The 12,307-nt window shown below is 37.9% G+C and overlaps 1 protein-coding gene across 1 annotated transcript; it reads left to right on the top strand.

The window, feature by feature from the left end:
* Nucleotides 1–38: 38 nt before the first annotated feature.
* conv (insulin like growth factor binding protein acid labile subunit convoluted) lies at nt 39–4,880 on the top strand. The gene is made up of 3 exons (XM_089867627.1): nt 39–274; nt 1,152–3,783; nt 3,890–4,880. Exons 1-3 carry the CDS (start codon nt 272–274, stop codon nt 4,453–4,455), a joined length of 3,201 nt encoding a protein of 1,066 aa, XP_089723753.1. The 5' UTR covers nt 39–271; the 3' UTR covers nt 4,456–4,880.
* Nucleotides 4,881–12,307: the final 7,427 nt, after the last annotated feature.

Here is a 12,307-nt window from a genome sequence, read left to right as displayed (position 1 = left end):
ATCCAATGAGAAAGAGGAAAATACGACCACCTGACTAGTCCCTATCGTGCCACGGGGTATTTTTCCATCGTCACCATTTCATAGAGTGGGCGCAACGGAGGTAGAAACGCTTTGGCTTGCTCTTTACATGTGCCACATTTAGACAGTGAAAGTTGAAAGTTTGGTTTATTTTGGTTTAGTGAACAGCGATGAACTGTGTAAAAAGTGTTTTTCGTTTTGTTTCTTTCACACTTAAATTCGGAACTTAAATTGTTTGCTTTTTATCATCAAAATGGTAAGTTTTCCTTAATTTTTCTTTACAAAACAATACAAATTTTAACGCGTTTAGCTAAATATATTGAAGGGGCTGAATTTAAAGAGATTGCCTTTAATAATGATTATAATGATATCATAATTAAAATTGAAATATATTTAATTGAATGACTTTTACCATAAAATCTATAGCTTTTTCTATAAACTCCAAAAATACCGTAATATTCTAGACTTACGTTAATCCAATATAGAAATCTTTTAACTACTAATTAGTGTTTTAATTACGTAATGTATATGTACGTTGATAAAAACTTGATTACTACAGGGATTTGTAATTTTTCAAAATTGACCGCCCCATCGTTTTCCTTCTAGCAACATCCGTTATGTTATCAAGTTCTAGTTATAGATTATATCTTTACACTTACGTTATGAGCGAAATATGCCAAGGATATAGACCTTCTTACGCCTTCTTAATTATAAATTATTAAAGATTTCTCTACGCTAAAATTGGAGATAAGGGAATGGAAATTCGAAATATGAAATGTTTTTTAATTTACATCATACTCGTGTACGTGTATGGATTAAAGTCTGGCCCCAAAATACGAAAGTATTTTAGAACCGCGGGCCAATTTGATCAAATTTTACTCGCTTCCAAATTCGGTTATCTTTTTAAAAAGTTTATGAAATACTTCTTGATCGAAATTTTCTATGGCTCGTGAATTAAAACTTATTTTGAAAGGGGTAAAGAAACTGAAGAAAGAGAGAGAGAGAAATATACGAACGTGTTTAAGCTACAAATCGAAATTCGCTCACTGACCCAATTAAGACTGGCTCTTCGGGTCTCTAAATAATATTCATGTTTGTTTATGTCATTTCTGGTATTTTTTCTTCTTTTAAAGGGTATCACGACATTACGTCTCCTTCGGACAGTGTTCATCTTAGTTCTGACCTTACATTTCATCTCGGCTAAAGCTAGAGTGAGACAAGACCCTCAATGTCCGAGAAACGCCCTCTTCTTACATCCTTGCAAATGTATGCCCGGTGGACCCAACGGTGTCAAGGTCATATGCGAAGACTCCAGCTTGGCAACCATGTCCATCGGATTAAGCAACGTCAAGCAACCTTTAGAAAGGTTAATCATCAAAGGGTCAAACGCCAGAAGGTTGTTCGGACCCCTTATTTCGCATTTAACCATCAACAACTTGGATATTGAGGGAAACTCGTTCGAATCCATCGCCGATGACGTGTTACTGGCGGATTTCCAACTTCCGGGCAACGTCAGCTTTGAAGGAAACAAGTTGAATGTTATTCCATCCGGTCTTCTGTCGAAAATGGGGAACACGACGTACTTGAGTTTGGCTTATAACGAAATTACAAGTATCCCAGCTGGTGCCTTTGCTGGAATGGGATCGTTGTCCAACCTTAGGCTGGATCACAACAAAATCCGGGAAATAAACCCGACCGCTTTTAACGGACTAATTAACCTTCAACATTTAAGCCTACACAACAACCATATGTCAACCATTGCCAGGAACATGTTTCAACCCGTGCAGAAAGTGAAATACTTGGACTTGTCAGGAAATAGGTTTACCAAATTTGGCGGAAACGATTTTCGGGATTTAAAAAATTTGTGGGTGCTAAACATCTCTGATAATTCTTTAAAGGATTTACCCAGGACGCTTTTCGCTCGAACAACTCTAATTCGTGCCTTAAATTTAAATAACAACCTCTTCACGGACATCAGTACATATTTGGTTAGAGGTTTAAGATTCCTCAGGGATATATATTTGAGCGGCAACAAGATTAAGAGCGTGGCTAAGAAGGCCTTCACTGCCGTCAGACATCTAAGGACCTTGGACCTCAGTCGCAACAGAATGGAGGACATTGGATACGAACAATTCACAGATTTGCAATGGTTGGAAAAGTTAGATCTGAGTTATAACAACATCGCGAAAATTGCAAGTTACGGAATCAAGCGGATGTACCAAGTACATATTGACTTGAGTTACAATAACATATCCTTCATCGGAATGGGTGCCTTCCAAGAACTTTCCAACGTCTCCATTTTCGACATGTCACACAACAACTTAGACGAAATACCAGTCCAAGCTTTCCATTTGTGTGACGTAAACGTTCTGCTACTCAACCACAATAACTTTTCGGATTTAAACAAAATACCAATTCAAAATCTAACCGGAATTAAAGTTCTAAATGCCAGTTACAACCACATCACTGAAATAAACCGAAAGGCCTTCACACCCAAGAAGCTTTACGAACTGCATACCGTAGATTTGAGTTACAACAAGATTAAGTCCGTCTCGGGAACCGTGTTTGAGAAGCTGTCTAGCGTCCGTCACGTCAATTTAAGTCACAACGTCATACAGAAGATTACGTACAGTACCTTCGGCACTATTTCAACTTTACTAGACTTGGATATAAGTCATAACAACATCAGTGACGTGGGGTCGTCTGGGTTTTCGAATTTAGTGTCAGTGAGAACGATATACGCCAATAACAATCGCATTAACAAGATATTCCCACTTCCGGTGGCCCTAAACGTCCTACATATGGAGCACAACGCCCTGAATGATATTGAACCTCAGTCTTTTCCCATGATGAATTCTATGCTGGCATTATACTTGGACCACAATAATCTAACCAGCATTCGTAAAGGAGCCTTCGCTTACTTGTTGACGTTACAAATACTTTCCTTAGGGCATAATAACATCCGTGAAGTACCGTGGCAAGCCCTGGAACAACTTAGTTCTTTACAGTACCTTTATTTCCATGCTAATAACATAACAGAGTTAAAAAAGAAGGCTTTCGGCGTCTTACCAGTAGTGTTCCATCTGCGTTTGGAACAGAACAACCTACAAAACGTTAGCGTTAACGCCTTCGAGGGCATGTTACAACTACTGAAGCTAAACATGAGCTACAATAACTTGACCGCTATCAGACCGGGGGTGTTTAAGAGTCTCGTTTCCCTTCAAATTTTGGACTTGTCTCACAACAGAATCACCTACTTAGAGAATAAAACGCACGGTGTGTTGGATGACTTATTATCTCTAGAAGTGGCAAATTTGTCATACAACAGAATATCTTACATCTCGGAGAAAACCTTTCCCAAATCACCTTACATTCCGTATAAACTACGCTACGTCGATTTAAGTTACAACACCATACCGTCACTGACCAAGACATTCGACGATGGAATGGGTAAAGTGCAGGAACTCAAGTTATCGCATAACATAATTGATGAAATCCAACTCGGGGTGCTGGGTAACATCACCTATCTGAACTCCCTGGATTTGTCAGGAAATTTATTGACTAAGTTTCCGAAAGGAACCTTGGGAACGTACGATAATATTACGGAAATCGACTTAAGCTATAACGCGATTGAGACCTTGGCGATAGAAGACATAGCCAAAATGACGACGCTACGCAAACTGGATCTCAGGGAAAACCAGTTACCCAACTTCTATGACGAACTAATTCCATTAATGAAAGACGGCTGCCAAGTTTATTTCGAAGGTATTATAGTCTTTTGTAGGCATAACATAAACGTGCTTCAAATACTTGTTTCAATAATTCTTTCTTTGTGTATAAAATTAACGCCTCAATTCTCCATCTTTTACAGGTAATCCATTAAACTGCAACTGCCAAGTACGTCCTTTAAAGAACTGGATCGGAAACTTAGTCAACACGAGCGATTGGGACAATGTCATTTGCGCGGCACCTGTTTCCGCCGGAAATAGATCCTTGGTCACGGTGGAGGAGGACCTTCTGGTCTGCCGCGAGGCCTTAGAAGAGGAAGTGGCCCCGAGTCGACCAGATCTCAAGTTCAGAGGTTTCGAAAGAGTCAGTGATAGCGAAGTTCGCGTCGTGTGGTTCGTCGTCACCAGGGAAGACGTTGCCGGGTTCAAAGCCACCGTTTTTAAGTCTACTGGGGAAACAGCCACCGAACTGAATGTCCCTTACTACACCAGGCAAACGGTCATCGGTAATTTAGACGGTAGTGAAATCTACCGCTTTTGTTTCACAGCCCTGGATTCTCTGGGAGCCGAAAGAAATACATTCTCGTCTCAGTGCGAACGTTTCGGGCCTTTCAAGAAAAACTCTAGTAACGGATTAATACCGTCTTTCATCGCGATTACCCTTGGACTAATTTTATCTATAATGCGACCCATTTTCGTGAATAATTAATCTATTTGACTGCATTGAAATAAGACTTAAAAGACTTGATTAATTCACCACTAAAACCAATATATATTTCGCGAGATTATTAAGTATGTCATTTTTTTAAGAACAGGAAATCAAAACCTACTTTGTCTATTTGGGTTTCCTGGACGGTGTTTTCCGCTTCAGTGATCCGGAAAACTTACATTTTAAGTAAGACGACGTCCGTTGTCTATATCAAAACACAAACAATTGTTTTTTCTTTCATAAATTTTAAGAAAATTGTAGACTTTTAAAAATACTTTTGTGAAAACACATTGAAATTGTAAATTTTGCCATATCGAACTTAAACTCATAAAAAACTACAAACCCCTTTTTTAATTAATCAATTCAATCAACCTAAAGTGTCATTAACTAGTCACTGAAATAAACTTCGTTTTTTAAAAAGAAAATGATTATTTGTACCTCCCTCTCACGGCCGAACACCTGTCTATAAATCATGGCCCACATATCATGTAACTTTAAATATACTTCAACTTAACTATAATATAAAACATAAGGCAACTAGAGTAAAGATTAATTAATTGAATCTACATTAAAATTGTAAGAAGTATTTTGTTACTCAAAAGATAGCGTGAAATACATGGGAAACTAAACTACAGAAAATCCATATTATCGACCTATTCGGGAAAAATTGGAGTCCGCTTGTTAACAGAGGACATTGCTATAGAACCCAACTGAAACTTCCTAACTTTAGCGAGGCCATACGATTAAATCGTTGGTCCGTTTAAAATTTGCTATCAGTTTCATAAAAACGATAAATATAGCAAATTTATAGGTAAAAACGATTCGCAAAAAGCCTTGTCGTAAAAGTTATCCGCGAAACTGGAGAAGAATAAAAGTAGGCGGTTCTCATTCCTCCTTTCGGAAGAAGAGTAAATTCCTGAGCGTTAGCTGAAGATAGGCGAGAAGCTCAGGAGGAAGGATGGAGTTCATCAATGATCAAGATGAAAGTGTACCACGGTTAAGGCGGGGTGTAAGCGTTTTAATGCGGATTTAAAATACCACGTTTCTCCGCTTTTGGCTACGGTGTATTATAAAGGTGGAAAAAATATTAACGGGACACGAGCCATAAAGAAAGGAAGAGAAGGGAGTAACGAGGATCGTAAAACTCCGAAATAGTCGCGCTGCACTAGCCATGAAAAAGTTGGCAATAAAAAAACGACTCGATCATAATGTCCCCCAACTATATTTTTGGTACCCATTTATACCCACCCCCCTTTGATCTTAAAGGGATGCTGGAACATATTTAAAGCCCCACTTAATTAATTAAAAACCACCCCCGTTAAATTGAGCTTGATTTAAGCTTGCGAGTAGAACTTAATATATTAAAATATTAATTGTATTGGTTAGCCAAATCTCAACTCGGAATCTTACTATATCAATTTGTCTCAACTTCTCTTTAAGACCTACAGGATCGTTACCTCTTGCTACATACGGTGTCCCAAATGTCGTGAAATGTATATTTTAAACTTTTTTCTATACGCCCGAGTCCGACTCTGACCCGGTCAAATTCAATTCTTATATCGAGAAATCACCTTCTTTTTTTTCTTCTTGACTTTTTCCTACTCCACTAGTTTTACGTCGAAACTAAATCCATTTTAACGGCTTTACCGAAGAAACTGGAGGCATCCAGTGACACAGAAACATTTTCAAGCGTAAATAACGTATCCGAAATGGAATTTCCACATTGTTAATCGAACCTCTTCTTCTAACTGCAGAGTTGGCAGTAAAGTTAACAGCTAGGGCCTTGCAGTACCCTGAATAGCTACGCCAAAACGTTTAATGTCGATTTGGCCTAGTGAGCTTTAAGGGTACTAAAAAATACGTGTTTCCAATATAATAAAGAATCACATTTTATTTTTTATTATTTGCTAACCCTTCTTCGAATCACTCGGTGATAAATTTTTTACGACCAATATCAGGCGCTTTTTTTTTCATAAAAAACCTCTTTGTAGACAAAAAGAATAAGAAACGTGATATAGGCCTACTTTTCTAGAAAAATAACTTCAATTTGAGATTAAGGAATAGAATAGCTCCCTAAATCACGAGTGAAAAACTAAAATATCCCTAAAAGAATCTTAGAAACGATAGATCAGTTCAATTCACGCCAGTAAATACGGAACCTAAAATATTACCAGTATGTGCTCGAAAATTAATATTACAAGAGCAGAAGGCAGAGAGAGTTCATTCATTTCGCTTCAAGAATTAGGCTTACGTAACAAAACCGCTTCTTAAAAAAAAAAACGGAAGAAATAAAATTGGGGCCCCCAGGATTTAAACGACCGAATTTTTCTTGGGCAGCTGAAAAGGATGGAGAAAAAGGAGGAGGAAGATGGTTAAGAATATTACGCAAAAACCGAGAGCGAACTTTCTATACAAAACAGTTGTTAGAACGAATAAGCCTCCTGGAAGAAGAGAATACGTAGATATATCCCTATAGCTCGGCCCAAAAAGAGTAAAATTGCTCTCTTTCGCTTTTATAAGCCGACACTCCATTAATTTAAAAGAGCGCGTAGATTCTTCCCCTCCCTTCTCTCGCAGTTTTATAACGAAGAGTTTTCGGAGAATATTTCCTTCCACACGCAGCTAGCCAGCCTAGAAGCGAGTATTTAGCTAACACGTAGGCCTAGATCTTTTCTAACAAAAAAAAAATTATATTCCTAAGCCTATCCAAAGAAAATGAGTAGACAGCCATTATTATTATTACCACCCAGCTTAGACTATCGCCCGAATCTAAAACTGCACGAATTCCTCGGGACCAATTTTGTAACAACCCTTGGCAAAAATTAAAATTACACCCTCGTAAATTTTTTTGTTCATTGTACTTTTTTTTTGGGAGCTAGCTTTAGATACAGTGAATAGAGAGGAACTGAGCTGAAGGTTGGAGCGGAATAATTATCGCTAATTGCCACTAGGGCCTCATTTATTATACGGACAATGTCGAGACAATTAGGACTTTGATAAATATTTGTTAATTAGAATCGGTGGCCATTTAGCAGAGAGAAAAGAGAGACAGAGACAAACACAAGTCGTTCGTCGGTCAAAAATTGTCCAGGGAGGAGGGGGAGGAGGAGGAGAGGAAGTATGGGTTAGAAGAGTAAAGGAAGAACCATCTACAGTCCGTGTCCTTTAGGCGTGGACGAAGAAATTAATGATAGCGGCTCAGGAGTCCCGTTTCTCCCTAGCTCCATCCTCCATCTTCCTTCTCTCATCTTGAGCTTCCCTGTCACAGATCTCCACGCGCTTAGTTCTCTGCCGAAATCTTTTCCCCAAGCCGACCTGGCGCAAAAACGCGCGAGGAGCCAAATCACGAGCGTCGTTAGAAAAGAAACAATCATCGGGAATTAATGGCTTTCCTCTTCAACGCTCATTTACAATCAACTACGAAAGACGACGACGACGAAGACCAACCTAGAAAAAAGGGAGGATGGAACTGGAGGAGGAAACTCTATTTTTGTTATTTTTTTTTTCATCTTCATCCCTGTATGGTTGGACGGAGTGGGATTATGATAGGCCAGCATCTTTTCCAGCTACTACGTTACGTCTTTAGAAATGATCGGTGAACAAAAATGTATTACTCGATTTTTCTCGTTTGGTTTCACTGTTTTGGTTTTTACATTTTTTTCTTTGGAACGAGGAGATATTGATCATGCTAGAAGTCTGTTAACTGGCGTAAGATAAGATTGTAAGATTGTATATGTCCAATTTTCACTCAATTTGCAGGGTGGCGCTTGCTACGTTTGATTGATTTCACTACACATTACTTCTCAATATTGCTGAAGTTCAACAACTACAGAATTGGGTTTACTTCGTGTGATGATCGTTTGATTTGAAATAGACTCTGGTTTAGTTTTGGTTTCGTTATTTAAAAAATAGAGCATCGTTGTTTCCCTCCAAAATCGTATATAACATTAGATGATTTATGAGGAGAGACATTTTAGTTAAGAAACTTATAAAGTTCAAGGTTTCTACCGCGGATTATGCGCTGGCGACCGAATTTCTGGGTCTTTGGTGTTATAATTTATTAAGGGAAGTCATTGAAGAATGGCAGTAAGATGGATCATTTTGAAATCACATTATACTCATAAGAGCTTGGCTTAAAAAGTCCAGACAGAGTGAGTTTTTTTTTGTATTTCTATCACGAACTTCCGGCATTTTCTTAAACTATTTGTTTTCTTCTGCAAATCCAACTTTACTTTAACGCCTAGTGAGGCACTGTCAAAGAGTTAGTACAGACTAAACAGGAAGATGGACTGCAAAATTAACCAAGTGTAGTCAATTCTCGCTTCTGTCGTTCTCGAGCTAGCTCGAGCTGTAAGTCTCTAGCATTAGTGTCGTCATACTTATGGAACATATCTTATAAACTTAGCCCGTATTTAATATAATTGATCCACATCTAATTTCCTCTCAGTTCAATTCAGTCGCACACATGTTCCTTTTCCGTGATACCAAGAGTTTTACGATGACAGTTAATGAAAGTCAATACCTTTAAGGCCTGCAAGCAAACGTCTCTTCATTTTTATCGTATCCTAAGTGTCAACTTTGTCTGGTCGAAAGAAGATACCGAAGTGTCATTTAGGTCAACCCATTTTCGGGATTCGACGTCTAACCGTGTCTAAGTGAACGTCGTTTTTATTTTTATTTTACAAGGATTTTATCCTCAAAGCGGGCCATTTTCCCTTCAAAAGTTGTAGAGTTTCAACCCTTTTTTGTTTCCTTTTCCAACAAATTGTAATTAAATTTGAGTATTAGAGAAAGAAATCATTCGACTAACGAAGAAAAAGCGAATAGTCTTCTCGTTTTACTTTTTCTTCTTCGCGCGCTCTAGCTGTCTCGCTTTTGACTTTCTTGCTTTTGCAGTGTCCGTTTTTCCTTTTATAACAAAGTTAAATCGCTTTTTCTCGTGGCAAAACCCGTGAAAAACTATTTAAAGAAAGTCTCTGCTTTTCACTCCTTGACACAAAAGTTTTCTTCTCTTGTATAAATAAAAGAAAATCTTCTTCTCAACTAGGCAAGAGAAGATATTAAAAGCTAAAAGAAGAAATAAAGGGCTGGACACTTTTATTTCTTAACTGTGACAAAGTCCTTTCTTAAGATGAAAAAAATCATACATTAAAAATATTCCATAAAAGAAACGCGTGTCTAAATGACTGCCGACACCTATTAGAACTATGGCTAGTTAATCATATTGAAAGCCAAAATTTTAATGGCAATGGATAATCGATAAATATGTCTATAACAGTTCAAAGTTTATTTAGAAATTCATTACCAGAAGACGACGCTAAATTTCTAGCGATTACCAAAGAGGGTATAAAGAGGGGGAGTAGAAAGCTTGACTATAGAGTGTTCTCGCTTTGAAAGTTTTCCTCGAAGCTTCCGGTGCGCGCGCATGTTTCTCTGTCTAGCTCTTATTGGTTGGAGGAAAATATAACAAATAAATAAAAACGAAGAGCGAGAACACCCAAAATGCCTTGCCAAAGCTGGTAACTTCAACTCTTCCTCTTTGTAACCTCTTTGGTATTACCGTCTCGCAAATTATTTCTGTAGATAACTATCACTCGTAAATTTGACCTAAATGTCAGTCAGTCGCGTCATTTACAACTATGAAACTTCAATTATACGCTAATACATTTAACACAGATCATTATACAACAATGCTTCGACGGAATTGAAGTCTAAAATGATGAATTTATGACGTAATGAGTGACACAAGAGATTAATTTCGTCTACGATACCCCATTGACGTTAAGTAAGGATGTCATACAAGGAGTATCGACACTTTTATCATTGGGATTTTGAACTGGCTAAGTCTATTTTCTTTTTTCTAAACATATAGATATACAGGTATGTATAGGAACCGCAAGAAAGACTTCCGTATCTTTTCCACACCTCAAACGACTTATCGACAAGTTAGCTTCGGGGGAAAAAAATATTTGGAACTATTATTTTCGGGCCGTCATAGATAGACCCAATAATACCAATTTTTTCTCACCCTCTCAAAGTACACTCCCTATATACCCCTCCCTCTCTTCTCTCAACACTATTACCCGCAAGAAAAGTGTCGGATAAAGACTAGACGACCGCGAGAGAGAGAGAGAGAGAGAAACTTCTCTGACAGTAGTTTGCGCAAAAACTAATAACGGTAAAAAGAGGGAAGTGGCCTCGTTCAGACTAAATATACTAACAGATATTTTGAACAATTACTTATCTTTATGTAAAGATAATAAGATAAGATGGTCACGTGTTTATCATATCTCTGGTTCCATTGAAAGTATGCTCTTAAAATGAAGTATCATCTAACTAACCGCTTTGAAAGATCAAGCAAAGACAACTCCACTCCCATCCCAATAGAAAGTCACTCGTACAACTCAACTTACTTTAGTCAAACACTAATAAAATGTGGGATTCACTCTCCTAGAATCCGAATTAACAGAGATAAAGTTTGCTCAATTACATTTGCAAAACCAGCTTCCTGGAAAAATAATAAGGAAGAGTATGAACTTATTTCTGAGAAAATTCCGGAAGGAAAAGGGGTTCGTTCCTTTATAGGTCTCATAAGAAGCTCTCTATATTTGGCGCTATCTCGGGAAGCGCGAGAGAAAGTGAAGCCTTGGTCCCTCGCTAGCTTCGGGAGAAGGTATAAGATCCCCTTTATTGGATGAAGTGGTGACAGTTGTTTTCAAAGTTGCCACTCCAGGCGCGAAAAGAAGGGCGGTAAGTAAGAGAAAAAAATTCTAGGGGCATTTTCTCTTCGCCGAATTCTCTGGCGTCTCAGAAAACATTTTTTTTCTGGTTTCTTCCTTCATCTTTCCATGTGCCCCTATAAGCTCGGGCCAAATATCCAAGAGAAGTACATTAAAGGGAGTAGAAAACACTGCATATTGTGCGCAAAAGCGGAATCACGTAAGTGGCGCCAAATTGCCCAAATATCTCTTCCACATGGTGAGAGAAAAGTGAAGCTGAAAAATTCACCTTCCACCCAAATAAATATATTGTTTTAACTGTGGAAACAGGTCTTAGATTATTGTGCTAATTCCAGTTTCCATTCAGTCAGATGTCTCGCATTGTCGTTTCACAGTGAAGATGAGTCAACTTTTATTTTTAACTTTGGACCAGTGATAATGCTACATGAAAATGGACTTGAAAGAGCTGGACCTCAGAACTTGGACTTCTATTTCTGGGAACGAGTAAAGAAACATAGGGTTAAAGAGTCTCCTATATCCCCCTATCGCTTCTCGAAAGTTCGGATCTATAAAAAGGTGTATGACAGTTTCGATAGATCGGAGTATATTTATAGGAAATTAATTTTTGTTTTCGATCTTTCGTCTCCTCGCCACGCTTATATCGTTCGAACCAGAAACAAGAGTATTAAATTAAAAGTTTTCGATGTAGTTTCTTCTCTAAAGCCAAAGAAACGCGTGGGAAGATTTTAAAATCCATTTTCTTCATCTTTCAAATACTCTCTCTAAAAAAGAACAGCCATTTGAGGGAATTGATTGAAAATTTCTTGTAAGAAAAAAATATATCTTTTTATGGAAGAAAGTTATTTAAAATTCGATAATGAAAGAGAGGAAGAGAGAGTCTTACGAAGTGAGCACAACGTTAGTTGGTGCTACAAATTCCTCCACAAGACTGATAATAAAATAAAATTTTCACAACGTGTTACCTTGCCAATATTTCAATATGTAACCTAGTTGTTTCGCCACTGCCTCTCGACAGGTCAAACGTTTATTTTCTCGACTTCTGAATGAACACCTCCATTAAATTTCGCAGCAGCTGGAACATTTCTATCTGTAGACAATTTGACCTAATTATA

This window comes from Phalangium opilio, unplaced genomic scaffold (assembly GCF_054372755.1).
Source record: "Phalangium opilio isolate 3A_F unplaced genomic scaffold, DU_Popi_V2 ptg000024l_1, whole genome shotgun sequence".
Classification (NCBI taxonomy): domain Eukaryota; kingdom Metazoa; phylum Arthropoda; class Arachnida; order Opiliones; family Phalangiidae; genus Phalangium; species Phalangium opilio.
The sequence above is the reverse complement of the archived record's forward strand: the minus strand, read 5'-3'. Positions and strand labels throughout refer to the sequence as shown.

What these genes read in the sequence shown, in the direction of transcription:
- conv (XM_089867627.1), top strand. An exon ending in CTGCCAAGTTTATTTCGAAG is followed by an intron (nt 3,784 to 3,889) that starts GTATTATAGTCT and finishes CATCTTTTACAG; the next exon opens with GTAATCCATTAAACTGCAAC.